Source organism: Lissotriton helveticus, chromosome 10 (genome assembly GCF_964261635.1).
Source record: "Lissotriton helveticus chromosome 10, aLisHel1.1, whole genome shotgun sequence".
Taxonomy (NCBI): Eukaryota; Metazoa; Chordata; class Amphibia; order Caudata; family Salamandridae; genus Lissotriton; species Lissotriton helveticus.
This window is the reverse complement of record NC_136071.1, coordinates 346194944-346222878: the sequence shown is the minus strand read 5'-3', so window position 1 is coordinate 346222878 and position 27935 is coordinate 346194944. Positions and strand designations below refer to the sequence as shown.

Sequence of the window (27935 nt, the reverse complement as noted above, 5' to 3'; positions counted from 1 at the left end):
TTACCCTCTACACCAGACAGGCATCACAGTTAAAGCGAGTGCATTACCCACAACACCAGGCTGGTATCAGAGTTAAAGCGAGTGCATTACCCTCTACACCAGACGGCCATCACAGTTAAAGCGAGTGCATTACCCTCTACGCCTGACAGGTATCACAGTTAAAGTGAGAGCATTACCCTCTACCACCAGGCGGGCATAACAGTTAAAGCAAGTACATTACCCTCTACACCAGGCGGCCATCACAGTTAAAGCGGGTGCATTACCCTATACACCAGGCGGAGTGCATTATCCTCTACACCAGGTGGGTATCACCGTTAAAGCGAGTGCATTACCCTCTACACAAGACGGCCATCACAGTTAAAGCAAGTGCATTACCCTCTACACTAGGCGGGTATCACAGTTAAAGCGAGTGCATTACCCTCTATACCAGACGGGTATCACAGTTAAAGTGAGTGCATTACCCGCTACACCAGGCGGCCATCACAGTTAAAGCGAGGGCATTACCCTCTACACCAGGCGGGTATCACAGTTAAAGCGAGTGCATTACCCTCTCCACCAGGCGGGTATCACAGTTAAAGCGAGTGCATTGCCCTCAGCACTAGGCGTGTATCACAGTTAAAGCGAGTGCATTACCCTCTCCACCAGGCGGGTATCACAGTTAAAGCGAGTGCATTACCCTCTACTCCAGGCGGGTATCACAGTTAAAACGAGTGCATTGCCCTGTACTCCAGGCGGGTATCACAGTTGAAGCGAGTGCATTACCCTCTACACCAGGGGGGAATCACAGTTAAAGTGAGTGCATTACCCTCTACACCAGACGGGCATCACAGTTAAAGCGAGAGCATTACCCACAACACCAGGCAGGTATCAGAGTGAAAGCGAGTGCATTACCCTCTACAACAGGTGGGTATCACAGTTAAAGCGAGTGCATTACCCTCTACACCAGGCGGGTATCACAGTTAAAGCAAGTGCATTACCCTCTGCACCTGGCGGGCATCACAGTTAAAGCGAATGCATTACCCTCTACACCAGGCGCCCATCACAGTTAAAACAAGTGCATTACTCTCTACACCAGACAGGTATCACAGTTAAAGCAAGTGCATTACCCTCTACACCAGGCGGGTATCACAGTTAAAGCGAGTGCATTACCCTCTACACCAGGCAGGTATCACAGTTAAAGCGAGTGCATTACCCTCTACACCAGGCGGGTATCACAGTTACAGCGAGTACATTATCCTCTACACCAGGCAGGTATCACTGTTAAATCGGGCGCATCACCCTCTACACCAAGCAGGTATCACAGTTAAAGCAAGTGCATTACCCTCTACACCAGGCGGGTATCACAGTTAAAGTAAGTGCATTACCCACTACACCAGACGGGTATCAGAATTAAGGCAAGTGCATTACCCTCTATACCAAACGGGTATCACAGTTAAAGCGAGTGCATTACCCTCTACACCAGGCGGGTATCACAGTTAAAGCGAGTGCATTACCCTCTACACCAAGCAGGTATCACAGTTAAAGCGAGTGCATTACCCTCTACACCAGGCGGGTATCACAGTTAAAGTAAGTGCATTACCCACTACACCAGACGGGTATCAGAATTAAGGCAAGTGCATTACCCTCTATACCAAACGGGTATCACAGTTAAAGCGAGTGCATTACCCTCTACACCAGGCGGGTATCACAGTTAAAGCGAGTGCATTACCCTCTACACCAAGCAGGTATCACAGTTAAAGCGAGTGCATTACCCTCTACACCAGGTGGGTATCACAGTTAAAGTAAGTGCATTACCCACTACACCAGACGGGTATCAGAATTAAGGCAAGTGCATTACCCTCTATACCAAACGGGTATCACAGTTAAAACGAGTGCATTATCCACTACACCAGACGGGTATCAGAGGTAAGGCAAGTGCATTACTCTCTATACCAAACGGGTATCACAGTTAAAACGAGTGCATTACCCCTCTACACCGGGCTGGAAAGCCTTATAGTGACACCATGGGCATCCTTGGCTAAGGATGCATAAACATAATCGTAGCCTCCAGTTTGGAAAGCCTGACGGCAAGAACCCTTGCTCACACTTACAGGGTAAGCTTCAACGTGCACCTCATTCCAATCACGCAATCCACAATCCCCTAACTCACACCTACACACAAACACACATCACCTCGTCTCAGACCAGCATGCCACACAAACCTCAGAAATCTCACAAACATCCCACTCCTGACTACACTGAAACCACTAGTAGCTAAAATACTTCAGCTTAGGCTCTTCAACTGTAGCTCTCTTCTCTTGACAGAAGGCAGACTTTACAGGCACTAACACTGCACATAAACTATATGCACTCTTAATCACAGAGCCATGGCTCAAACACTTTTCTCCTCCCAGCCATTTGCTTACAGGTTACATCATACCGAACCTAGACCACACACACAAGGCCACATCTGTCATCTGCCCATCCTCCGTACCAATGGCTGTGAAAAACACCAACACCCTCCAATTACACCTCAAAGAAACTACTCATCAGCCTTTGTTTCTTACACACAAAAAGATCCAACAACTTAAAGCTCATCTACAGACATCTGCGAAACAACAAATGAATCGAAAAAAACACTGACCACATCTCTATTGCTTCCATAAGCAGCAACATATGCTTAGAGACTTCACCCTTTCAGATGACTCTACCGCCAAGAAAATGAAGGCGTCTCCACTTGAGCTCCAGGACACTCAACGTCACTCATCATATCAACTCACAGAGTTTCTGGGCAGTACCCTTGACCTAATCTTTACATCCATGCCCAGCATTGTCTGCCACCCCCACTCGAAGTAGACTTTCAGACCATTAAGTCATCACTTATACACCACCAGTTTACTGTGTCCAAACAAAAAGAGCCACGTAGCAGGACCGCTCCTTTGAGATTTCCCGATTGACTCTTTCAAGTCCTCCAATCCAGTGGTAGCGTAATCATACTCCTGGACCAACAAGATCACTGAAAATAAAGCCAACACATATGCATCATCGAAATAATGAACACTGACAGCATAATTCCCTTGTGCACCCTAGCGTTTGCCAAGAGCAAATGTGCCATGCAGAGGCAAGAGAAAAAATGGCTCCGCACACACTCCCAAGACGACTTCACTGAAGTGTACGTGAAAGTATTGAAAGCTCATTTTAGCAACCACCAAAATCACTCCTGATGCTATGCAACCACCACCACAGAAGAGACCAATAGCGGCAGAGCTTTATTCAGCATCGAAAAGCACAGCATTGGCCGCTTGCATGAATTACAGTCCATCATGTATCACCATCAATTACTTCTCTGTACAAAAAACTAAAATCAGACACCACATTGCAAAACCAAACAACCACCATTGCACCCATCTAGCCACCAATATGTCCATGCCAATCCCCTTTAAAACACTCTCAATCACACTCTTCACAGCCATTCTCACCAACCTCAAAGCAACCCCCTACAAAGATGACATCAGTACTGGTATCCATCTCGGAAGAAACACACTTGCTTCTAATTATTCAAATTCATAAATGCCTTTCTCAGGCAAGTCACATCTTCCCTTAATTTCGCCATATAGGATAAATCCCACCTAGTACAGAAACCATTTGTCATCCAGGTGACCTAGCAAATACAGATCCTTCACAAGAAACCTTTCACTGAAAAAATAATATTAAATAGCAGACGACATTCAATTGTAAGAACATATGGACACCAAACATGTCTGTATGACTATCAGACAAGCTTCAGACAATGCTGTCATCTGAGGATCCGACTAACCTTTACCTATCGTGCCTATGCAACTGCCAGTGACATGTAGACTCCTCAGGGCTCCATCACCTCACTAATCAGCTTCAGCCTATGTAATGAGCCCCTCTGGGCCTTCGTCTAACAATCAAAAAGGGTTATATATTAAAGAATGAGTCTTCAAACTGGGGATTGGGCCACCCTAGGGGCCCACAGAGGATCCCTGGGTAAGGTGGGGCTCCAGGCTCTGGCCAAAAGAAGCATTATGCTCTGTAATGGGCCATCACTAACCTCTTTTGTCATGTATATCCTAACTGGGAGTATGTGTCAAAAGGGAAGGGACTCCAAATATTCTTCAAGACCCACAGCCACACACTGTGGATTCTTTTAATAGATACAATTTAATAGAATAATTGTGAAAAACTCTGAAGGGGCGGATGGTGTTTTTTTCCATGGGGGCATTAACCTTTTCCGTGCGACCGCATTTCCCCCTCCGGTGCTGGGCCGTAATAGAAACGGGCGTGGTCATGACGGAACGGTTCCGTCATGAGCACAGCTCAACCGTAGCTCATGACGGAACCGTTCTGTCATGAGCATGGAAGGGGTTAAAAAGTTTGAAGACCTCAGCATCAGAGTCTCAACAAAGAATGACATGAGCCGCCTCAGGTATTGCCTCTTCACCATGCAAACATGAATGTTAAATGCATACCTGAAACTAGACCCCCATCAGGAAAGAATTCATTCTCATCCCCCAAACCAGCAACAAGCCCCGATACAGGAGTGGTTCAACCACGTGGAACTGAACAGAGCCACTCCTCAACCCTCTCCTAATACAAACTCACTACTCGCCTTTGTTGCACGAGTACCACATTCATTGCATAATGGAAATAAAACACACCACTCCTCTACACCTGACAAATACCACGGACATGGTGAATGCTACTCCTTCACACCAAACATATACTACAAAGTAGTTATGCTGTGCTATGCTATGTTAATCAAGTCAAGTCAAGCAAGCTTTATTCGACGATTGTCATAAAAGCATACAGTACATATAAAATATATATATAAAATGAATAAATATTCTTAAAATTACATATTCATAGAATAGAATTCATAAAACCATTACAGGTATACTCTTAAAAGGTACTATTGCACATTATTTAGGCAGGGAAATTTTGTCACCCATGATATAAAATTAATCTGATAACAGTTTACTTCTAATAGTCCATGCCCACCCCAGGAATTTTGCCACAGAACATTCGCGAATCTTTATGGGATCCTGCCTCCTTTAAATCATTCCACCTATGCTCGTCCCATTTGCGTTTAGCTCTTGAGACGGCATTTTTATACGTCTCCCTAGCCAGTCGAATGTTCTGGCTTGACCCGGTTTTAATTACTCTGCCCAGATCCAAGCAGGCCTGCCTACATTCCTCTGAGTACCAACGTGGTGGTTGAGGTATGCGGAAACCATTTTTCTTACAAGGCCTGACAAAATGATGTTAATCTAATCTGTATAACACAAACGATAATTTCCATGGCGTTGTAGTGCAACTCAAATTGGGAGTCCTTCAATGAGGAAAAAGGAAACCTCCATTGATTGTGTCTGATATTTGTTGGTGTTTGAGAGATACTGCATTGCATAATAAGCATAATAGTATTTATGTAGCGTTTACTATTCCCTTGTGAGGTGGCGAAGTGCTTGTCCGTACAGATAGCATACTACACTGTCTAGGTGTGTGGTTGGAAGAGTGTCTCCACTTTGAACCTGTATGGGAAGCGTTTCTATGTTGCGCGTGATGACCACCGAACTGTGATTATCCTGTTATGGGCTGCATCGCTTAGAGGTGTGATGGGTGAATTTTAGTATAAAGTATGTTTAGTTTAGAAGTGGGTGTTTAGATTAGTGTCATGGCAAAGTTGTGTTTAACTTTGGAAGATAGTTGTAGAGTCTTGTGTATAGTTGTGTGTGCAAAAAGGCTCCCATTGTTCACTAAAAGTAAGTGAACCACCCTCCTACAGCAGACTCAAATCACACTGACTTACAGCAAGTGCACTATCACCTTACTGCACACATTCTTTATAAAACCATAATCTGTAGGTAGTCAGACCTGTCATTTAACTGTCAAAATAAATATGAAGCTGGTCAAATAAATAAGGTTCTCATCATACAGGTCCTTTTTTGAGATGTGCATTTTCTCAGTTTTGTTAAGCTGTAGAGCAGTGTTCTTCAATCTGTGGGGCGCGCCCCCCTGGGGGGGCTCGACGCCATCCCAGGGGGGGCGCGACGCCATCCTAAACTCTTACCATTGTTTCCCACTTCGCAAGTCGTTTTCTCTCCGGTATTTCTTTACCCATTTCAAATGGGGATTTTAGATTGGCCAGCTCCGGAACAGCAGCCCAATCAACAAACGTCACCACTGACGTTTCACCAATGAGGCTGCTGCTGCCAGGAAGCGCCGCGAAATTTGCTTGCAAGTAACTGCTGCATACACCAACTTGTTTCTTCATTCCTGCTGTTTGTTTCGTGGTTTTACCGCAGCGCAGTGTAATATCTATTGTACACACTTTCTGTACTTAGTTATTGTTTAACCTTGCCTTATCTGCACAAGCTCTCATGTGTGTTCATTCTGTTATTGGCATGTGCGCAATAGTTGTTATACGCACATGCTGTGTAATTATTATTTAAACAAGCAAGTGTTGAAAAAGCATTCTCGTGCTTCCAACCTCCTCCTTGAAGTATGAACGGTCTCAACTTACAGATTCCGTTTGGACTTCAAGGAGGAATCACGCACTCCACTGGTGACTTAATTATACTTAAATAAATAATCAAATTATCTTCAAACCTGCTTCGTTGGATCGTCTTCATTTTGGCAAGAAGCACTTCATTTCACACAGTGAAGTAGTTTGCTGGTCTCTTGGCGCCTCACCAACAGGTAAGTGGAGTGAGCTTTTGTAATGGAATTGCGCCCTAATATACTGCTGGGCCATTTAGTGCTGCCCAGTTTTCGATGGTGGGTGAGTGAGTGAGTAAGTGAAGGGGTGGGTGGATGTCAGAGTGGTTTAGTGAAAGGGTGAATGAAAAGGGTGGATGGGTAATGAGAGAAAGTATGGATGGGTGAATGGGAGGGTGGATGGATGAGAGAAAAGATAAATAGATGGATGGATGGGTGGATGGATGAGTGAAATGATGGATGGATTGATAAGTGAAAGGGTGGATGGATGAATGAAAGGGTGGACGTAAGGATGGATGAGTGAGTGAAAGGGAGGGTAGAAGAGTGAAGGAGTGAAAGAGTGGATGGATGAGAGAGGATGGATGAGTGATAGGGTCAATGGATGGATTCATGAGTGGATGAGTAGATGGTTGGGTGGGTGGATGGAAGGCTGGATGATGCCTAAGAGAAAGGGGGATGGAGAGAAAGGGAGGATAGATGGATGACTAAAAGGGTGAATTGGTGGATGGATGAGTAAGTGAAAGAATGGGTGGATGAGTATACAGATGGATAGGGGGAAAGGGTGGATGGAGGGATGGATGAGTGAAACGGTGGATTGAAGGATATATGATGAATAGGTTTGCAAATGGTTGAATATGTGTGGCCATGGATGGGTACACAGATGGAAGGACATGGTGAAATCAATGAATGGTGAAAGACTGAATGATGGATGAAAGAATGATTACACCTTGTAGCCCCATTATCTTCAGAACATTGACGTTCACATTTATATGAGTCATTGTCTTTATATAATGTGTGTGATGTAAAGTACTTCAACTCCCTGCCGTACATACTTGGGATGAGTAGCACTATAAAATAAATCAAATACACATGAGGGACGTTCTATACGAAGATGAGGGGCACCATTGGAGGGTGGTAGTAGCAAGGCGGACTGGCCGCACCGAGTATCAGGCGTTTCTCTGAGAGGCTGGAAAGGTGGGGGCGGGTTTGTTACTGGGGTCCGGCACTGCAAAGTTCTGTGTATATCCTGCATTCTTTAGACAACATTAAAAGCGGCATCACATATTCAGGTGTGGTTCACCAGGGTCTGGTGACTAATGTACCTGCTGGAAGATTGAGTTTTGAGCTGTGTAATAAGCCTCTGTCATTCAACCGCACCCATTCACAAACCTGCAGTTAGCCTAACACACTTATTGTGTTGGACATTATTTGCCGGATATGGCCCGGGATATGAAGGTGGCGGTTGGTTATGTGGTGTACGATTCCAGAAATTTGTGTCAGGTGGCGGGGGGCCCGACATTTAAAACAAATACGCTGGGGGGCTCAGCCTACAAAAGTTTGAAGGCCTCTGCTGTAGAGTCAATATTTTGCTCCCTCTGCTTCTAGCAGAATGTTTCAATGAAAACTGATCTTAGTGGATAAACCACTCACTAAAACGGATCTGCCAAAAGGTTTACTTATTATTAATTTTTTTGTGCCAAATTGGCGGGAATAAACGGTTAACAACTTCATGATATTTTCCACATCTGAAAAGTTGAGAGGGGAATTTGCGATCAGTTTACACGTTTCTAACTCAAAGCCGGTCCTATTGCCTTTGTCAGTGCTTGCTTTCAGTGTAATACTCGCGAAGGCTGCGGGCCCTGGCCCAGACACAGGCCTTCGTTCCCTTTGGAGGTGTGCAGAAACTTCCCCTCGCTGCACAGGGCGAACAATGATGGGCCTGTTTTCCCCATCACTGCAGAGTGACGTGGCTCGAGGCCAGCACGCGGCTTTGTGTTTCCGATGAGAAAAGAGATCTCGCTCCAGTTTTCCAAAAACCGAAATAAGGTCTGCAGACAGCGCTCCTTCCAGTGTGTGCTCTCCCCTCACCCCTCGGGCGGCCATCTTGGGATCACGTGCGCAGGAGGCAAACATCTGGTTTATGAGCGAGAGCGAAACCAGAGAGGAACGGAAATAATGAAGAGAAGAAAGAAACATAATATAAAGGCGGAAAGGAGAATGGAAGAAAGGGGGCAAAAACGAGAAGGAAAGAAGGAGGGACGGGCGAGCAGGTCCTGCGTTTCAGGGGTTACGCGCACCTACATCTAACATAGCAACTTACACTTGTATCTTAGAACTAGTGCTTCATTTGAGCTAGTGATTGATGGTGGGGGTCAGCAGCACTCGTTTTTGGGGACTTCAATTTATTTTTCATAATCAGACTTTGACCCAGAGCTACCTACACACATAAGGCAAAAAAGAAGAAAAGAGGGAGAACAAAGTACAGGAAAACAAGGACAAAATAAAAGGCATTGATGGAAAAGGACCTGGAACAGTGCGGACACGAGACAAGAAGTGCAGGGAGGTGGAAGGAAAAAAGCATGTGGTGGAATCAACATTAGGTTGCCATGTTATTAGACAGCCCCAGTTTTCACGAATACCATGGTTAGGCAGCTTTGGTAGTAGACAACCCTTGCACCACAGCCGGCTCCTGAGAAAAACTCTGAACCCAGCACTTTTTTTTCTTCAAATTAAGCCCCACATAGACCCAACCACTTAAAGGCACTGAAAGGGGTGATGTCTGCTCTAAGCTATGTTCCTGAAATGAGGGTAACAGGACATATAGCAAAGACTCTCTGGGGTCCATGTAGCCCAGGCCTTTTTTTATCTATAGCCTGTGGAAGGGCAAGTGTCCTACTGGCTTTTCTGGTTCAAAAGTTCTTCACAGTCTTACGTAACCAGGTCCTTCACTACATTGTAGCGTCATAGAAAAGACACATGTATATAGAACTGGCATGCATGGTCGGATGTAACGGGAAAGTGTAGGTTATGATAGATTATGAGTTCAGTGGAATCCATGTTGGATTTCCACTAAAAAAGTGGTGTACAAAAGAGGTGTTGGGGGTAGATTGCCCTATTAGCATTGTGTGCTGCTTGCACTCCTAACAGTGTTGGAAGAGTCAAACTTCGAGGTGTGGGAGGCATGGAGGCAGTCGTCACTAACTCTGCAGAGACAGACTTTTGATATACGTTACCCTTTTGTCTTTTCCAATGCTATCCCCAACAGAGTGGTAGAGACTGGGGGGAAATATGAAAACACAGGCCCCTTAGACGTGCTGGTTTAGCCTTTTTGACAGGGCCTGCAAATTTGTTTCATGGATAGGTGCGAGGGCTTCTTTCCTGTTGTGCCAGAGCCATTATGCGCCAAGTAGAGATTCCCAGCCTTGCACCCATTTGACTGCCATCACCTGAAGATAGAGTGTGGCTGACCTGTCTGAGAATAGATAAAAAAAAAGTGGGGAAACTACCTTGGTCCAGTGCCAGGGCTATTCCCATGCAATATACAAACTCAATTTGCAAGACTAGTATAGATGGATTGAACTCCCAGTACAGGGTTTCAGGAATTCTCATTGACCAATGTAAGTGACATCCCACAGGGTTTTTAAGAATCTTCTGCGATCTAGGGCTGATGTCTTTGGTAGCCAGCTTCCCAGTGATGAGAAGGGAAATCCTACCTGAAGAAATTTGTAAAGCTCTGCTGGAAGTGCTGTGAAACTGCCTTGCCTGCTGAGTTAGGATTGCTGAACGTGTTCCTTTAAGAGGAGTCTGCCCAGAGAAGAAGACCCTGAACACCAACCTGGTGGACAAGCTGTCTAGAGGAGTGGGCTGAGCCTAACATCTGAAATGAGAGCTGCACCTCAAGGGAAGAGGGAGAGTGTAGGTGCAAGAAGGCTGTGGTGAGCCCCTGCTGCTTGGTGTATGTCCCCGGTCACTTCCCGCTGGGCCCTGAGGTTTCATGGGCCCTCCTCCCTTGCCTGGGAGAGTTCAGTGAGGTTGTTGCCATGGGTTGCGAAAAGCCCTGATTGCACGTATACACTTCTTAACGGCCTGTGTCCCAATATGCCCCCAAGGTGGTGCACCAATGAAAAGTAAACCGTAATCCCTCATTTGTTACTGTGGGCTAAACTGTACCCCTGGAGCAAACAAGTGTGACATGTGACTGACTCCTTGACCCATTCGATGTGCACCCAGACTCCTACAGTGCCGGCTTAAAGAACATCTGTAGTCCCCCTTGAACCCCCATCTTACCTTTCTTCAAGGATCTGTGGATGACCACAGGTCGTGTTTAAGTTGGAGGTTTGCTTGGGCCTGAGATGCAGAGAGCAAGAACCGTGACGCTCATCTGCGGCACCACAACCTCAAACAATGACAGAAGCTCCAGAACTGAAGCTCTGCTGCTTCACACCTGGATCAACATGTTCCGGACAAGCACATGCACTGGATTGAGGAACCACTAAATTTACACTAGAGTATTTCAGTAAACAGTGCAACCATAGAAGTACTCAGTAATTAACCACTGGACTACTGACTAGAAAGGAATCCACTCACTAAGTCTCGTTGAGCAAGCACCTGTCTAGGTTTACCATGCTCATTAGATTTTGAACATAGTTATTAGAATTACCATAGCGGTTGGACCTTCGCATTCCTCAGGATCTCTTTCTGTTGTTTTGCGTATTGGTAGGCCAAAGCATCTTCTCTTGTTAAAGGAAGAGCCCTCACTGGACCATCCGTTTTTAATAATATTGTGAATTGTTGAACCTCTCTACCTCCCAGAGTAAGAATTTGACCGCTCGCCTAGCTATGAAGGTGAAGATCTGATTGGGTGTACTTGATGTGCAGTTATCAGTGTCCCCGCTGGGAAGCGCCATGATAATCATGGTAAACCCACCCAACCATCTCATAAGGCAAAGTAGCTCATGAGTACCCCAAGACCCTGAACCAGTTCTGACAAGGAGCATATTCAGAACCAGTCTGTGGCACCAAAATCCATGAATCAGACACTATGAATAAAAAGACTGTGTGTATAAGCCCCAAATCATATGTTTGGATCAGGTGAGAATACCATCCCAGAGAAAAACGCCCAAATTCATTAGGTCTCACAACCCACAAATTCAATTTCACAATTTCCAATTATCAACAGAGGAGAAAGGAAACCCAGAATAAAAAAAGCTCAAGATGCAGCAGGAGAAGTAATCAAAATCAAAGAAGAAATGATTCAAGAAAAAGCTAAGTCCAGATGGAAAGTAGGAAAGCCAGAACTCAGTCGCTCCAATCCACACCTATCAGGGCCAAATCTCTAAGAGACGTGGGCATAGACGAAAGCTGTGAGCTATCGAGGAGAATCAAACAAACTGTAGCAGTGTTTTGAAAAAGCCAGCAAATGCCACAGTATGCTAAAGAATTTTACAGATTTGTTATATTTGATCTACTGCAGTGTTTAACAATTCAATTTGTAATGTGAATTGGTGACTACTGTGTCCTTTAAAGGGGTAAATCAATTAATAAAGAAATCTGGGGTAAATCAATTCATAAAGAAATCTGAAGACCTGTTAAAGGTTAGAAGTGATGAAGCTATCTTGTGCAGACTAAATCCAGTAGTCTGCTCGGCAGTGCTTGGTTTGAGCTGGTGGTTTCTGGAGCCGAGCACCGCCACCTAATTGTCTACACTGGCACTTATTACAGTCTGACACATGGTGGCGCTACCTGTCTAATTTAGAGAACAGGACAACAACAGCTGTGCATTAATTCAAACTAGGTTAAAAAATTACTAGTACCGGTTGCCCAAGCCATTCTTATAGCGTCGGAGACCTGGAATAGTTCGAATTGACACACTTGTAGGAGTGTGATGATTAGTAGTTGTATTATTACTGTCACTGGCAGCATTGGCAGGGGCAATGTGTGGTGCAAGCTGCAGTGACCTCCTGACCAGAGCCCTGGCACTTATCTTTTTTTTTTTTTTTACAAATTAAGCACTCCTGCTCAGAAGTTACAAAAAGTAGCCAAGTGATTAATCGTTGCGAGTAGTTGCAGATGGTGGGCACCAGCACTCATTTTTAGGAACCAAGACTAACTTTCTATCATCAGACTTTTATCCAAAGCAAAAGAGAGCGGAAGAAAGGGTGAATGGAAGAGGAAGAAAATGATATGAAAAGAGTGATAAAGCAAGAAAGCAGGGTTGAAAACTAACCTACTAGAGTGAGATAGAGGAAGACAATGGAGAGAGGTGGAAGAAAGAGACGCTAGGTGGAATCAAGTCTAAGAAGCCATAGTTTTTGGCAAACTTGTCATTTGAAAACCCATGTTGTGAACTTTTATGGAAAACCCTTCGGACTCTGCATGCATATTTGTATAAATTAAGCAGTAAAGCTGCCCCACGTTGAAGCTATCTTAAAGCAGTCCTAGTAGCCAAGTGTGAATAGTCAATTGCAGCGTCTAAATATGGATCACTATGGAAATGCTTGAAGTTTCATCTTGTGTCACCATCAGTCCCTACAGTATATATTATTCCACTCTAGGGAGGCTCACGACACTTTGCAGAATTAACTAATTATCACTTCTCAACAATTTGTGGATGGCAAAATACATTCTAGGCTAAGGTTTAAAAAGTAATTTATCTTATTTCAAGACTGGAACAATTACAGCATAAGGAAATTGAACTCTGGCAATATACTGCAACCCCACATAATCATAAATATAAATAGACAAGGACAAAAAGAAAATTAATTGGTAACGTCAAGCCAGAAATGGGAGGATCATAAAATTCATCAGTAGTATCAAACCAGCAATGGGAGAGCCATAAAATGAATTAGCAATCACTTCTCGTCCCCTTCCATAAGAAAGGCTTGCGCTCTAATCCCGATAACTACCGTATGATAGCCCTCCTAGATGTGGGCGGGAAGGCATACGCTAGCATTCTCTTAACTGCACTCACTAAGTGGGCGGAAACTAACAAACTAGTCCCCTTCACCCAAACCGCTTTCAAAAGGGGTGCACATCGAAGACAACTTGATTAGTATTGCCCACCTGATGGAAACCACCTTAGCTGCAAAAGGTAAATCGTTATACCTTGGATTCATCGATTTTCGTAAAGCCTTTGATAGCATAAGCCGGCCAAAATTATGGGAAATACACACAAGATGGGGCATCCCGCAGTCGCTACTGAAAGCACTAATTACCTTACACACCGACACCTGGGTTAAAGTGAGAGTCACATCGAGATGGTCCACCTCTAACAAAATCTATACCACCAGAGGTTTAAAACAAGGGTGCACCCTTGCACCAATGCTTTTTAACCTGTATCTCGCAGACCTCCCCGAATGGTTGTCACGCACTCGTGCTTTCCCTCCTGGAATAGAATCAAGAAAGATTCAAACTCCGCAATACGCGGATGACACCATCCTGCTAGATCAAACCCAGGTAGGCCTCCAAAGACTGTTTGATTCCCTCGCTCAGTACTGCAATATGAACATGCTCGAAATAAATGTCACCAAAACAAATCAAAGAAATGATAATATCCTCTGGAAAAACTAAAAAGAACACGTGGTTTATTGAAGGGAAGAGACTGGAAACTGTCACTGCTTATAAATACCTGGGCGTGTGGATCGATCATAAAGGGAGATCCACTGCGCACATAACCGAAATGCAGGCTGTCGCTCGTAGCCTAGAAGGGGCGTTCATAAGAACGAAAAGTACTTTGCACTCCCAGGATTTAGCACCATTAATAAAATTGATCACTGCAAAACTACTCCCCACAATCTCCTTTGGCGCAATAATCTTCAAGGATAAAATGAATATTTGGCTGGACAGAGCGCAATCGTCTTGCTATCGCAGGGTTTTCCGACTAACTAATTCAACCGCCAATGCCCAAATTAGAAAAGAATTCTCGCTATCCTCTCAGAGATGGATTATGAGTGCACGTTACATCAGCTATTGCTTAAAAACTAAACAAGCCAGCCCTCACACCCTAAAGAGTTGCTTATTGTTACTCTTCAGCAACCCAAAAACATCGTGGAATAAATATTTGATGTCATGCCTCGAATCCCTCAAAGCAAAGGACATATGGCTATCCCCGTTGCCCATCGAGGCGAAAATAAAACTATTATCTAAGCAAGCAAAAATTCTATCAAACGACCTTGATGAGCAACGGGTCAACCAGCTCTTTCATGGCTCTTGGGCCTCCAAATTATACACTCCGAAAACCCTTCCGTCCTACCTTGCTTCTTCTGTGAAAGTCCATATAAAACTCCAATTAATGAGATTCCGCTTCGGTTTAATCCCGCTGATGGCATACAACTTTGGCCAAGGATACAGGAAAGAAGCATCCTCCCAATGCCGCTTTTGCAAACATGATGAGGAAAATCTTATCCATGTCTTGTGCATTTGCCAAAAACTCTGAGCCCAAAGAAACTTCTGGCTGCGTCCAATCTGGCTCCTTCTTAAAATCAGGACTTGCCATGAAGCAGTTGACGCATGCATGAGGGGAGACTTACAGCAGTTGGCGGCACGTTTTGTTAAATTTATTACAGAAATCAATTCTCCGAATTTGTCCTTTGTTAAAGCTTGAATTCCCTTCTCCCCAGTGACATTATTGAGCTTCTTTTAATTTATTTTGTAAATTCTTTGTTTCCAATTGATTTTTATATTTCTTTCCTTTTTAAAACTTTTAATCCTTAACGGTTATCCCAGAGTGTGTATATTGCAACGATTTTAAATAATTGTGCAAATAAAAATTTACTTACTTACTTACTAGCAATGGCAGGCCAGCATGGACAATAGTTCATTAAATGCCAGATGTAGCGGAATTTCCACCATACACACTTTGACTCTACACCACTCAACAGCTCACTACTTGCTCCCTCTGGTTAGAAGTGCAGCATGGAGGAAGGACAGAGGACGTCAAACCTCTATTTACGCTTTGTCCTTCTACAGCCTCCATGAAGACCAAGTTTAACCAGGGGAGTGCTGATGTTAGCAAAAGAATGGCCAACTGCTGCCCGTAAATCATCTCCATGCAAGCTAGAGTTGAGTCCAGTTCCGGATTACTAAATAGGAAAAGTAGGCACCGGCCTATGGGCCCCGCGAGAACAAATCTAAATAATCTTGATTTGATCTTGAAAGAAAATTACAATCAAGCTTTCTTAAATTCTTTCCAAAGACAGAAACAAATGAATCGGGGGTGGGGGGGCATTAAAACAAATATTACTCTTTAAAATCTGAAAAAGTTCCTAGTTTCTTTACATTTGTATGTGTTGGATTGCATTACCCCGTTGAGTGACAATTATTAAAATTCATTATTTTAAACATAACACTTTTTTTTAAAGATATTTAACACTTCCTGAATGCACTTTTGTGGCCATGAAGGTTTCAAGAGATAATGTTGTTTGTAATGTTAACTATGTGAATGGTCAATATTATAGTAAATGGCGAGCATTATAAAAACATACATGACTCTGAACTGAATCCCTTCTTGGTGCCCCCACATTTGGCATTTAAGAAAAATAAGGAAGAGATAGCAGAAAATCGGAATTACACAGCCTCTTAGCTCTACAGATATGTATCATGAACAGCCATTGATAGAAGATCCTACACTATAGGTATCATAAGTAAGAGTGCATGTACAAACACACACACACACACTGATTGTGAATTATATGGGGAATTGGACTGGTAAGTGTGAGGGTCTTTTTACACATGTACAATGAACATGTATCGCTAGAGATCCCGAAATACAGGCCCTCTTGAGTATGTCACTCACCTGCAGAATGCTCCGATGTTCTCTACCAGGTAGCACTGGCCGCTGTTGTAGCAGTACATAGGGAACATATCACAGACAGATTTGCACGAATTGTTGAACCTCACGTAGCCCGTCCTGCACTCTGTGCCATTGTCGCCAGCTATCATCTGGGTCAGGTCCTTGCTTGTATCGGGCAGTGATTTGGGGTTCACATCCACCCCGGACAAGATGAACGTGTGCTGTGGCACTTGCTGCCTGTCTGTGGGTTTCTCGTCCTTTGTCATAGTTGGCATCTTAGGAGTAAATGTCAATGGTTTGGCACTGTTCTCATCCTCTAGTCCCCGAGCTGTGGCTTCCTCTTCTTCGCCATCATCTCCCTCCTCAATGTCATCTTCATCGTCCTCATCCTGGTTGGCACCTTCTTCATCGCCATCAGCATAGAACGATGTGGTTGGGTAGAAGTCGGATTCATCAAAAGGCGTGAAGTCATCGTACAGCTCCGACAGGGACCAGGAGGGCTTCCTATCGTGCAACTTCTTGGTGGAGTCAACACCTGGGATAGGAGGTCTACGGAAGTCGTCCGGCCCACCTTGGCCGTCTATGTCAAAGAGGTCATAATAATCGATGTCGATTATGTCAGGAGCAGGCTGGTCAGATGGAGGTTCTGGGGATTTGAGTGTCTTCGGAGGAGATGTTGTCGCCAAAGGCTCTTCTTTGTCGAGAAAGCCAAGATCCATGTTCGCCTTAGCCCCTTGCCCCCTTGACTTCATGGTGGTCTCTGCCCACAAGTCTGGAGGCTGTTCTGCTTCCTTAGAATCAAAGTCAACGTCTGTTTCTGGAGCTGTTTGGATACTTTCTCCTGGAGATTTACCACTTGGGGTTGGAGGTGAAAGGTCGCCATCTCTGTAGACCCCGAGCAGCAGGTCAGTCTCTGCAGAATCTGGACTGATGCCTACCCCCACCTGTGCCGTCTCCGGCCCTTTGTCCCCAGGGTTGGCACTCTGGTATGTGGGAGAGGTAGTGCCTTCACTGGCGCCCCCCAAATCCTGCTCCACCCCAGGGTGGTCTGGGTAAGTGAGGACACTTTCTGGCAGGCTGGCATAGGGGCCTCCGCTGCCGGCCTCCTCGGAGTCCTCGGCGTCCCTTGCCACTTTCTTGGAGTTGCTTAAAGCTGGGACAAAGGCCCATGGGGGGGTAGTTACACTTCTCAAACCTTCCAGCCCCCCCTGAGTCTGTTGGTTCGCCGCAGACACGGTTCCGTCTCCGGTGCACGACGAGCAGATGGGCGGCTCACTGCTGTCCTTCTGCATCTCAGCAGAATAGTACCCTGGGGTGCTCCCTTCGAGGGGGGAGCTCTTGGCACTGCGGGTGGCATCCGTGCCAGGCGCAGAAAGGTCAGCGGGTGCCCCTGGCTGCAGCTCCGCGCCCCCGGGGGCAGACTTCCCCAGTCCTTGGGCCACGGACCTATTTCCGGCCTCTTGTGCCCCATCCTGTCCGGGTTCCGGGTCAGAAAGGCTCTTGGACAGAAGGCTTCCCTGGAAGGCCTCGGCGCTCTGTGGGGCCTCCGTACCCAATTCACTCAACCAGACATGTCCCTCCCACCTGGCATCATTGGCATCCGTGACATCGGCGGGCTGTGACTTCCATTCGGGCGCTGCTGAATAGAAGGGGCAGAGAAGAGAATAAAGTTAACAGAGTGCTCGAGACTTCATTTTTGAAAAATCAACATCTTTAAATACATACAATGTTTTTTGTTGTTTTATTATTTCTTCTGATTTTTTTTAGACGTATTTATCCATGTTTGTGGATAATTAGTTGGTTAGTGCCAAGGGACCCCTTTGGGATGTAGAAAGGTTCCTTCAGAAATACAGGTAACATAATATAAAAATGTAACATAACACATACCCAAACCTTGACATTTTTCCCTGCAACCATGCCTCATAGATTGTGTTGCCAGGGTAGACGCAGTTGTTTTCTAAGCTCCATGCCCTGATGCCCACTTAGTTAAAACGCTTCCATTTATCTTATCCTGTGACATATATTACCGATAATCATTCCTACTCAGTTAAGCCTCTGCAGGTAATCATGAATTAGTTCCCATGCCCTGAAGTGCAGGAAGCTGTTGTCCATCTCTGTTTTATCCAAAGAAATGCAGGCACTATATTAATATAACACTTTCTGACATCTTTTGGCGCCATTAGCACTCTCTAGATTGTCCAGCAAGAAGACACTTCAGGCCAGGTCAGTGTGCCCCCATTTGAGATCATTTATGCATCCCGACGGAAGCCGCGAGGCTCAAACCTGAAGCCACGCTCGCTGCCATGACAGATTTGAACAAGGCTGACAGCCGTTAGAGCAGGAGACGCCTCGTGCAATCAGTAAATTACAATCAGTCGCGCGCTCTAATATTGGTAATGCAGCAGGCTGTTGTGTAATGCTTGTAATTACGGCCTCTGATTTTGCCAGTGATGTCAGAAGCCAATCACACAAAAGGGCTTTGAGCAAAATCACTATCACTGAAGAGGTAGGGAGATGGGGCAACGCTTCCGGGTTTGAGACTGGGCCCTCTTTTTTTGTTATTTAGGTGTGGGGGGAGCTGGACACTTCTGCATTTTTTTTTAGGTTTTGGGATCCCTTTTCTGAGGAAGCATTGCCAGTGGCTTTACTGCGAGGTATGAAATAGGTCAGCTGATCCTCGCAGTTGGGTAGTAGCACTCAGACTTAATTGGTTGCAGGGTTGGTCCCAGTGTAACTGCACATGCTGCACTAATGAGAGCTATGCCCCTTAGAGGGAGGATTTCGCCATCATTTAATCGAATTCTTTATTTAAATGTCATTCAATGTCACCCTCTTCTTACAGTACAATGTTCACTAAATAACTTTGCAGTACACCTTTGATTCCCTGCACATTTTTTTAAAATGGAAGACTTACACATTTTTCTGTGTGGATTTTTGAAGCAAATTATTTTCATCACTGCTGCTGCTTTGTGCAATTATATACATCCTATGCATGCAGATGTGTGGAGTCTGAAATGCAGTTTATTGTGTTTGTTGTTTGTGTGTGTATGGGGGGGGGCTGTGATTCACAAGAGGTTGTTCTGCCTCTCCCCTCTCTAACCAATGGGCACCTGCCTATGAGCTTTATACAAAGCCCCTCTTTTACCAGCTTTAGCTACAAAAACAAGCAGTTAATCACAACCTGACTACAGTCTCATTGCCTAGACCCATAGTGTGCGCAGTGCAGATCAAGTGTATGATGCTTCAGAAGCCCCTCCTCTATAGTACTAAAAAGTGATTAGACCTTTGCACTGTAGCAATACATGTTTAGGATTAGGCTCTGGTGCTTAGCTCTTGATGCTGTGGCCCGCCTCCCGGAGAAGCTCTAACTCATTAATTCTCACATTTCTTTAACTTCATATTTTTTACGAGAACATATTGTGGCATTTGCTGAGACACCCCATTACCAAAGATAAAATAGCCATTATTCAATTTTATCTTGACCATTTCAATGAACATGATGTACACATGATCCATTTTAGCAAAGTTTTCTTTTCTCAAAAAGTATTTGCGTGCATTTAACCCAAGTTCATGATGAAAACGGATATAGAGACCGAGAGGTGACTTCCGTGGTAATCCTTTGGTATCCTTTCTGCCAGGGGATGGTCTGTAAATGGCATAAAATATCTTTAGTATCCTGTAAAAATTATTTTAGTTGCCTTACTGTCGATGCCGAAAATAAATATAGAAATTGGGATGTTTTCTCAAAGAGGGACCCAATGCTAGAAACTAAGGGTCTCCCTGGTGGCGCCTTTGCAATCTTATTTATTTTATTTTATTTTATTTTATTTATAATGCACCTTGGGGAGAGGATATATTGTTGGCATGATGGTGAATTCCACCACAAAGCTTGAAGAATTGAGAAAATTTGCGAATATAATAATAAAACAGGTCGATAAAGGCGGACATTTTGTTATTCAGTCCAAAGCAGGATATATGAAGGAGACGTATCGACAGTTGAACAACTAAGAGTGTTATACAAAGGTAAAAGAGAGCCCATTAAAACACAACTGAAATGTATTTGGATGAGCTTGTGAACTGGAAGGATTCAGGACTCTTGAGTAAGGAAGAAGCAATATTCCTTATCAGTAACATGAAAAATACATGGAAAAAATCATTAATTGGCTATATTTGGTTGACCAGACTCCCTTGGACCCCCTCCCTTGATCAAGACAACTGTAGTATTTACAATTTAGAAGCCCCGCCCCTAGGCAAAGTTGGGGGTACAAGTGTCTAAATCAAGACACTCTTCAGGAAGCTGAACACAGACCTGCCTGCCTGCCAGGACTAAAGATGGTGGTCACACAGCATCTGTAAAGGGCAGGGCTGGACAGAGCTTGCAAGGACATAGAGGGCTCCAAGACAAGGGCAGACAGCACACGGTCCCAAGCAGCTGGACTGGACGCAAGGGGGAGCAACTTGATCTCTGGAAGGAGCATGCCCAGCTGCTTGAGGGCGAGAAGGCCCTGAAGCTGAGGTTGCCACAGCCCGGCTGGCCTAGAGGAGGCCAGAAGAACATAACCTCCTCTAAAGACCAGCTCTCTTAGCGTTTGCCATCGAGAAAGACGAGCCTGCACTCTCCGCATTCCATCCTGCGCCCAGCCATCGAGTGCCTGCAAATGATCCCTTCTTCCCCTGGTGGATCCAGGGGCAGCTGCTCTTAGCAGACCTGGTGTGCGCTCCCATTGTGATCCAGACTCTGGAATCATTGTAATGATCCTTCTAGCCTCAGGGTTCAAAGAACATAAGGGCTAGAAGATCCCGTCAAGGCCAGGCCTAGCCCCAAGGAACCAGGTCCAGATTGACACTGGTTCTACCAGTGTCTTCCGTAAATGCACTGCCCACGGCGGCTTTCCAAGGTACAGGCCTCTGAAGGACTGGGAACATCCTTTACAACGCAACTTTTACAACAATATATATTACTATTTATGCTATTAAAAAGTCTGTCCGGCTGGACAGTAAAATATAGATTCCAATTTTGGTCTATATTTATCTGGATTGCCTTATTGTCTCTAACGTTTGGGACCATTGTTTTTTGTAATACGATATACCCCCAAAGGTCCCAGACTAATTGCGACTTTTGGGTTCCCTTGTTTTTTATAATGAGTAGTTGGACACCAGCAGCTAAATATATTGGACTATGCCTGTAAACAGATACAAGGGACCACAATATGCATTGGGCACAATGTCTATCCTAATACACCTGGTGCAGGCCAGGGCAGTGTACACCCAGTTACACAAAGGGATGCACTGTCCTCAGTGCAGGCGCAAACGCTCAACAGTTCACGCCTGTGCTGAGGGCGATGCATTAGTGAAAGACAGAGCTGTAGTTTGAAACCCCAGCTGTGTCTTTCACTGGAGGCTGACCAGCCTCTGCTTGGAGAGGGGACCCCCCCCCCTCACGGCTAGTAGGTACAATGCGAAAATGCACCTGCCAAAATGGCTGTAACCCCATCGCCCCCTCCATAGGGGTGAATGTGGGGCACCACCTCACTGTGGTGCACCGTCAGTGTGCCTCCTGACAGCTTCATTGCTTCTGCACCCACGTCTGTAATGTGGTCCGGGCACACTCGGACAGTGTTTCATCTTTTGCATGAGGCCACACACTGGCACAACCCATATTATAGAAGGGGCACAAATAGCGATGGCCTCTTCTCTAATACCACAGTGCCCTGGGTGCAAAAAGGGGCACGCAAAACAACTGTTACACCTAGTTTCTTTAATACGGCTCCAGGACATCAGCCAAAACACTGGGAGCACAAGAGTCTGCGCTGAATGGGGTCTCAGTTGTTTTTTTTGTGGTGGCTTTCTGGAATTCACATTTTTTAGGGCAAATCTTTGTCTTCTTGCCCTGGCCTGTATTTAGTAGGGTCACCTGTGCTTATAATCAGAAGGGTACACAAACTTGGTCAAGACCCAGGTTGGATTCCGATGACCTGCATCAGTTTTCCCCAACTTTCAGACCGTTCTGTGAGAATTCAGCTCCTGCTAATAACTAGAGATCCCAGATCTTCCAAAACCAGTTCTCCCCGAACCGAGGCTCACAGTACAACACTGACCATAGAGACTCTAGAGACCATGATAGCAGAAATATAGCGCCTAGAGCTAACAAGCTATAATAGTATTTGTGGTCTGTCGTGGCCCCAGAAGGTGCTAGCACCTTCCATTTTTTGTATATCATCTTTTTGAGCTGAACCATTTCCTCATCTGTTAAAAAAGTCATTGTCTGGACAATGATGTTCTTGAATGTTATTTACTGTGCCAGGCTGAAACAGAGTTTCTTACCCGCTCCCCTCCTGGAACCAGTCTTGGCTGCTCGACCCCAGTGCCCTGGCAGAGTCCATTTGGAGAGAATGAGAATGGTGGCACTGAATGATACCCATTAACCACTGACTGTCCCAGGACCCAAACAACAAGGCCTACAGCATCCGAGGAGAGTCCAAAACTGCAGGCTATCCCTGGGAAGAGGACAGAGACACTATCCCTATGGAAGAGCCCAGATTACAGGGAAAACCTGGGAGGAGAACAGACACACAGTCACAATGGAAGAGCCCAGATTACAGGGAAAACCTGAGAGAACAGACACACAGTCCCTATGGGATATCGCAGATTACAAGGGAAAACCTGGGAGGAGAACAGACACACTGTCCCTATGGGAGAGCCCAGATTATTGAGAAATCTGGGAGGAGAACAGACACACAGTCCCAATGGAAGAGCCCAGGTTACAGGGAAAACCTGGGAGGAGAACAGACACACAGTCCCAATGGAAGAGCCCAGATTACAGGGGAAACCTGGGAGGAGAAAGATAGCCGGTCCCTATGGAAGAGCACAGATTACAGGGAAAACCTGGGAGAACAGACACACAGTCCCAATGGAAGCGCCCAGATTACAGGGAAAACCTGGGAGGAGAACAGACACACGGCCCCTATGGAAGAGCACAGATTACAGGGAAAACCTGGGATAACAGACACACGGTCCCTTTGGAAGAGCCGCGATTACTGGGAAAACCTGGGAGAACAGACACACTGTCCCTCTGGAAGAGCTGAGATTACAGGGAAAACCTGGGAGGAGAACAGACACACGGTCCCTATGGAAGAGCTGCAATTACTGGGAAAACCTGGGAGAACAGACACACGGTCCCTATGGAAGAGCACAGATTACAGGGAAAACCTGTGAGGAGTACAGACACACGGCCCCTATGGAAGAGCCCAGATTACTGGGAAAACCTGGGAGAACAGACACACGGTCCCTATGGAAGAGCTGAGATTGCAGGGAAAACCTGGGAGGAGAACAGACACACTGTCCCTATGGGAGAGCCCAGATTATTGGGAAATCTGGGAGGAGAACAGACACACAGTCCCAATGGAAGAGCCCATATTACAGGGAAAACCTGGGAGAACAGACACACGGTCCCTATGGAAGCGCCCAGGTTACAGGGAAAACCTGGGAGGAGAACAGACACACAGTCCCAATGGAAGAGCCCAGATTACAGGGGAAACCTGGGAGGAGAAAAGATACACGGTCCCTATAGAAGAGCACAGATTACAGGGAAAACCTGGGAGGAGAACAGACACACAGTCCCAATGGAAGCGCCCAGATTACAGGGAAAACCTGGGAGGAGAAGAGACGCACGGTCCCTTTGGGGGAGTCCGATTACTGGGAAAACCTGAGAGAACAGACACACGGCCCCTATGGAAGAGCCCAGATTACAGGGAAAACCTGGGAGTAGAACAGACACACAGTCCCTATGGAAGAGCCGCGATTACTGGGAAAACCTGGGAGAACAGACACACGGTCCCTATGGAAGAGCACAGATTACAGGGAAAACCTGGGATAACAGACACACGGTCCCTATGGAAGAGCTGAGATTGCAGGGAAAACCTTGAAGGAGAACAGACACACGGTCCCTTTGGAAGAGCTTTGATTACTGGGAAAACCTGGGAGAACAGACACACTGTCCCTCTGGAAGAGCTGAGATTACAGGGAAAACCAGGGAGGAGAACAGACACATGGTCCCTATGGAAGAGCTGCAATTACTGGGAAAACCTGGGAGAACAGACACACGGTCCCTATGGAAGAGCACAGATTACAGGTAAAACCTGTGAGGAGTACAGACACACTGCCCCTATGGAAGAGCCCAGATTACTGGGAAAACCTGGGAGAACAGACACACGGTCCCTATGGAAGAGCTGAGATTGCAGGGAAAACCTGGGAGGAGAAAAGACACACGGTCCCTATGGAAGAGCCGCGATTACTGGGAAAACCTGGGAGAACAGACACACTGTCCCTATGGAAGAGCTGAGATTACAGGGAAAACCTGGGAGGAGAACAGACACACGGTCCCTATGGAAGAGCACAGATTACAGGGAAATCCTGGGAGAACAGACACATGGTCCCTATGGAAGAGCACAGATTACAGGGAAAACCTGTGAGGAGAACAGACACACGGCCCCTATGGAAGAGCCCAGATTACTGGGAAAACCTGGGAGAACAGATACACGGTCCCTATGGGAGAGCCCAGATTACTGGGAACACCTGTGAGGAGAACAGACACACGGCCCCGATGGAAGAGCTGAGATTACAGGGAAAACCTGGGAGGAGACCAGATACACGGTCCCTATGGGAGAGCCCAGATTACTGGGAAAACCTGGGAGGAGAACAGACACACAGTCCCAATGGAAGAGCCCAGTTTACAGGGAAAACCTGGGAGGAGAATAGATACATGGTCCCTATGGGAGAGCCCAGATTATAGGGAAAACCTGGGAGGAGAACAGACACATGGTCCCTATGGAAGAGCCCAGATTACTGGGAAAACCTGGGAGGAGAACAGACTCACGGTCCCTATGGGAGAGCCCAGATTACAGGGAAAACCTGGGAGGAGAACAGACACACAGTCCCAATGGAAGAGCCCAGTTTACAGGGAAAACCTGGGAGGAGAATAGATACACGGTCCCTATGGAAGAGCCCAGATTATAGGGAAAACCTGGGAGGAGAACAGACACACAGTCTCTATGGGAGAGCCCAGATTACAGGGAAAACCTGGGAGGAGAACAGACACACAGTCTCAATGGAAGAGCCCAGTTTACAGGGAAAACCTGGGAGGAGAATAGATACATGGTCCCTATGGGAGAGCCCAGATTATAGGGAAAACCTGGGAGGAGAACAGACACATGGTCCCTATGGAAGAGCCCAGATTACTGGGAAAACCTGGAAGAACAGACACACGGTCCCTATGGAAGAGCCCAGATTACTGGGAAAACCTGGGAGTAGAGATACAAGGTCCCTATGAAAGAGCTGAGATTACAGGGAAAACCTGGGAGAACAGACACACGGTCCCTTTGGAAGAGCCCAGATTACAGAAAATACCTGGGAGGAGAACAGACACACGGTCCCTATGGGAGAGCCCAGATTACAGGGAAAACCTGGGAGGAAAACAGATACATGGTCCCTATGGGAGAGCTCAGAAAACCATTTCCATATGCATGCTGCTACTTCGAACCTTACGGAAAATTCTTCCCCTGCTGCCACTCCAGGCTAGACCAGAGGTGGGGCGTGGCATTATCCTTAGTAGGATAGATTATTGTAATGCACTGCTTCTGGGGGCACCCGATAATTTGATTAATAAGCTGCAGCGCATCCAAAACATGGCTGCAAAGCTAGCTCTTTCTAGGCCTCGCGCTGCTTCCTATTCCCTTGCACTTAAAGACCTTCACTGGCTGCCAGTCCAGCAGCGAATTCTCTTTAAATCATCATGTCTGGTCTTTAAGGCTCTACGTGACCAAGGTCCAGCCATGTTACAGAACCTCTTTTCCTGGTACCACCCAGTGAGACCTTTACGCTCCTCTTCATTACATCTGGTAGAGGTCCCAAGGATCCATAGGCTACGGATGGGGGGTCGGTCCTTTGGTTACGCAGCTGCCAAGCTTTGGAACTCCCTCCCTCTGTCCTTGAGGAGCTTGGAGGATCTCCCATCCTTTAAGAAAAGTCTGAAAACTCATTTCTTTCCTAGAACAGCCTAAACAGTGTGTCTGTGTAGATGGTTCAGTAGAGTGTAAAGCGCCAGGACACCCTCTGGGTGGCAGTTCGCGCTATACAAGTGCATAATACATACATACATACATTACAGGGAAAACCTGGGAGGAAAGCACACTGCATGGTGTTCTCAGGCTAAGACCCAGACTGTACTGGTGGCCATGAGAGGACCTGTAAGTGCAAGGTGTATAAAACAGAAGAGGCTGCATGGAAACCATGGAGTAGCCCAGACTTTGCGTGTTTCTTGGGAGGACCCTATGTTGTAGGGTTTCAGTGTAGGAGCTCAGTATCAGGGCATCTGTAGAAGAGGCCCGGCTGCATGTTTTCTAAAGAGGGGCCCAGACAGCACAGAATCCAAGGAGTGGGCCAGACAGCAGGGTATTCCAGGGAAGGAACCCTGACTGCAGGTATCCCAGGAGTACCCCAAGCTTCTGGCTATCCAACGAGGAGCTCGGCCTGTGGGGGGGCTCAGGCTGCATGGTAACCCTGGAAGCAGACAAGACTGTAGAGTGTGCCACAGGGGAGCCCAAACTCGACAGTATTCATAGCGGTTCTGAGGCTGCAGGGTGCAGTATTGTAGTCACATATACACAGTGTTCCATACCCATGAGGAGGTACGGAAGCACACAGCAGGCAAGCAAGGGTATCCAATGAGAAGCCTAGGATTCAGTGTATCTGTGACGGAGCTCGGGTAGCAGGTTATTTAAGGAGGAGGCCAGGGGCCGCGTGCAGTGTGTTCCAGGGTGTAATGCATCCATAGAAGCAGCCCAGTCTGCAGTGCACCTGTGGAGGAGCACTGTTACAGCTAGGCTGTCCAAGGAAGAGTGCAGGAGCACGATATCCAAGTAGAAGCCGAGTCTGAAGGGTGTCCCTGGGAGGAGCCCAGCCTTCCGGGTGTCCCTGGGAGGAGCCCAGGTGCAGGGTAACCTGGGACATCCCAGGTGCAGTGTATCCTAGGATGAACCCAGATGTAGGGTTTGCCTGGCACGAGCCCAGCGATCAGGGTGTGCCTAGGTGGTGCCGAGGTGCAGGGTATCGTGGGACGAACCCAGGTACAGGGTATCCTGGGAGGAACCTAGCATTCAGGCTGTCCCGCGGCGAGCCCAGGTGGAGGGTATCCTGGTACTAACCCAGGTGCAGGAAATCGTGGGACAAATCCAGATACAGGGTAGGCCTAAGAGGAGCCCAGCATTCAGGGTGTCCCTGGACAAACCCATGCGCATGGTATGCCTGGGAGGCGCCCAGCCTTCAGGGTGTCACAGGAGGAGCCCAGGAGCAAGGTATCTTGGGAGGAGCCCAGCCTTCGGGGTGTCCCTGGGAAGAGAGCATGCGCAGGGCATCCTGGGAGGAGCCCAGGTGCAGGGTATCCTGGGAGAGGCCCAGCCTTCAGGGTCTCCCTGAGAGGAGCCCGGTGCAGAGTGTCCTTGGACGAACCCAAGCGCAGGGTATCCTTGGATGAGCCCAGGTGCAGGGTATCCTGGTTGGAGCCCGGTGCAGGGTGTCCTTGGACGAACCCAGGCGCAGGGTATCCTGGGAGGAGCCCAGGTGCAGGGTATCTTGGGAGGAGCCCAGGTGC

The 27935-nt window shown here is 46.5% G+C and overlaps 1 protein-coding gene across 8 annotated transcripts in view; it reads right to left on the bottom strand.

The window, feature by feature from the left end:
* The window catches only part of CSPG5 (chondroitin sulfate proteoglycan 5), a 254451-nt gene that overhangs the window by 216872 nt on the left and 9644 nt on the right, over positions 1-27935 (bottom strand). For 7 of the 8 annotated variants that reach the window (XM_078662536.1, XM_078662539.1, XM_078662538.1 and 4 more), the window contains exon 2: positions 16292-17927. In XM_078662536.1, the coding sequence (XP_078518662.1) occupies positions 16292-17927 (1636 nt within the window). The remainder of the gene's footprint in view (positions 1-16291; positions 17928-27935) is intronic. The other variant, XM_078662537.1, reaches the window with a different exon arrangement.